A 2500-nucleotide genomic window follows, 5' to 3' on the forward strand; every position below is an offset into this window, starting at 1 on the left:
TTTTGTGCGTATGTGCAGTATTTTTGTAGCTTTTTAGTGTGTTATTTAAAACAATCAAGGTGCTAGGGACTTCAGATTAAATTAAACCAGTGTGGCTAAATCTGGCACATTTACATGATGTACTATGTTGGTCATGTTGATTAATGTGCATGGTTCCTTTCAAATGAAGACATGAACCGAATGTTCCACTGGGTTCAATTAGGTACCCGTCTCTGAGTATCTTTAATAACAGCCCCCGTCCCGCTCGTTGTACGCTTCAGATGATATGATGACATGACGGAGTATGTTTTCATTCCCTCCTCACCTCAAAGATCTCCTCACGAGACACCTCTATGCGGCAGTGGCCGGCCTGAGGCTGCTGCTGGGACAGCTCCTGGCGGAGGATCTTGAGTTTCTGAACAAGGGTCCCTCTTGTACTTGGGCACCGTGAGACACTCGGCCTCCTCTGGGAGCTGAGCGGGGGACACCAGAGCCTGCTGGCCTGATCCTTCAACTGGTTCTGACGACTGGGAGAGGGACAGGGAGTGGGAGAGAGAGGCATGGGAAAGTGGAGAGAGAGAAATGGGCCAAGAGAAAGACAGTGAGACATGGAGGGACAAGATGAAAGAATTAAAAAAAATTGTAAGTCTTACGTGTAGCAATACCAAGAAAACAAACACGCTAACTTGTGAGTAAAAAGAAAGCAAGCGCTCGCACAAAAACAACAAACGGGAACGCCAAGAAACTCAAAATACAGCTTTCTGAGAGGGAGAGTTCTGTCTCCGTCCTTTGCTGAGTGCAGGGTACGAGGAGTAAACACACTGAGGTCATCTGGGAAGCACATCAAGTCAAACAGCTGCCTGGGCCCCTTACAGACAGACAGACACTCAGAGGTCGAGGAGGGATGAGTGGGGGTAAGACATCTTCCTCACACACACACACACACACACACACACACACACACACACACACACACACACACACACACACACACACACACACACACACACACACACACACACACACACACACACACACACACACACACACACACACACACACACACACACACACACACACACACACACACACACACACACACACACACACACACACCTGGCAGAGGCCTGATGGTCTCACACAGAGATGGCTGACCTAAAATTAAGCTTTCTACGGGGAAGCAGACAAAATCTGACTGCGGGAAAGAAAGTTCTGCAAATACAACCTGTGTTGGTTTTGACTCAAAAGGTACACTGGAGGTAATGTAGGGTCATTGAGGCAACTTTGCAGATTCAGATTGGCCTACAAGTATTTGGAGACAAGAGGATAGCGCAAACAGTAGCTGGGTTTCCATCACCCTGCTTTCATGCGCATTTTGAAGAATCGCATCAGAAAAGATTAATGGAAACGTCAAAATTCAAGTTTTAATGCTCGCTCCAGTAGTTTTTGACTCATGCAAAAAAGATTATATGCACAGAACGAGAGATGGAAACACATTTGTCGAATAGGTTCTGACTTAGTGAACACTGAACACACGTGACTGATGCCGTTTGGTTTTCAAATTGCCCTTGCTAGTAGCCTGGAAATCCAGACCTGCCGCTGGCAAATTAAATTTGCTCAGCATGTTGGTCTGGGCACGACCCATTGAAGCTCATTAAATATGTCAGAAAATTCTGAGCTAGGTAACAATTGGTTCGATATGATATGGGCGGGCCAGAACCCTATGTATGGTGCTCTGGGGTGGACGTAACCGGATGACGACAGTGCTGCGCATGCGCCGTAGAAGCCGTGATAGTAAACAACAGAGATGGCTGCGGATATGTTGTTTGAGTTTGAGACGGCTTTGGCCTCGACACTTAACGAAGACGGCACTCAAATCTTTCATTAGCAAGAAAGAGGAATGTTCCGTTTTGCTGACCGACCACGGCAAAAGTTTAATTTACCAGTTAATGTCGCCGTTTGCTATACGAACGGGGCTTAATGCGTCACCTTGTTCATTGCTCTGATTGGTTGTAGTGCTATCCAATTGCGTGCAGTGGTAATTAAAATGCACGTGTACGTGCCGCCCCTTGAGTTGGGAAGGCCTATTGATCGTGGCCAGACCCTATATCTTTATTATTTTTCTCACTCCATAATGTACTAAGTGAACCAAAACGTAATAAGTTGTTACAACGAGCAAAAATAGATTACGTTATGGGGTCAGCATTTTGTTACATTCTCGACCGGTTATTATATTATGTCGTGTTTTATATAAAAATGTAAGGGGCTCTCACAGACAAACAAAGCAAACTATGCATTTTGTCAAAATTGAGTCCTAACGTGGATTGCCTTTCAAACTATTTAATAATTTCTGTCACTTATGAGATAGTCCAAAATGATTGATGATGATGATTTCAGACAAAGAGACAAAAAAGCGGTGTACCACAGTATCAATAGTGCGGCTGTGCACATCAACTGCGGTTAGTGATGCCAGAGGTCTCGCGAATGCAACTTTTGAACTGGGCGCTGTGTTTGGTAAAGA

At 45.2% G+C, this 2500-nt stretch overlaps 1 protein-coding gene across 1 annotated transcript in view; it reads right to left on the minus strand.

Annotated features, from left to right (window-relative positions):
• Window positions 1–2500, minus strand: part of smurf2 (SMAD specific E3 ubiquitin protein ligase 2) — a 57328-nt gene that overhangs the window by 7286 nt on the left and 47542 nt on the right. Inside the window, 3 exon segments of the mRNA XM_080044585.1 lie at window positions 305–403; window positions 405–476; window positions 479–506. Coding sequence (XP_079900711.1) covers window positions 305–403; window positions 405–476; window positions 479–506 — 199 coding nt within the window.

Source organism: Ammodytes marinus (genome assembly GCF_949987685.1).
Source record: "Ammodytes marinus genome assembly, chromosome: 16".
Taxonomy (NCBI): domain Eukaryota; kingdom Metazoa; phylum Chordata; class Actinopteri; order Uranoscopiformes; family Ammodytidae; genus Ammodytes; species Ammodytes marinus.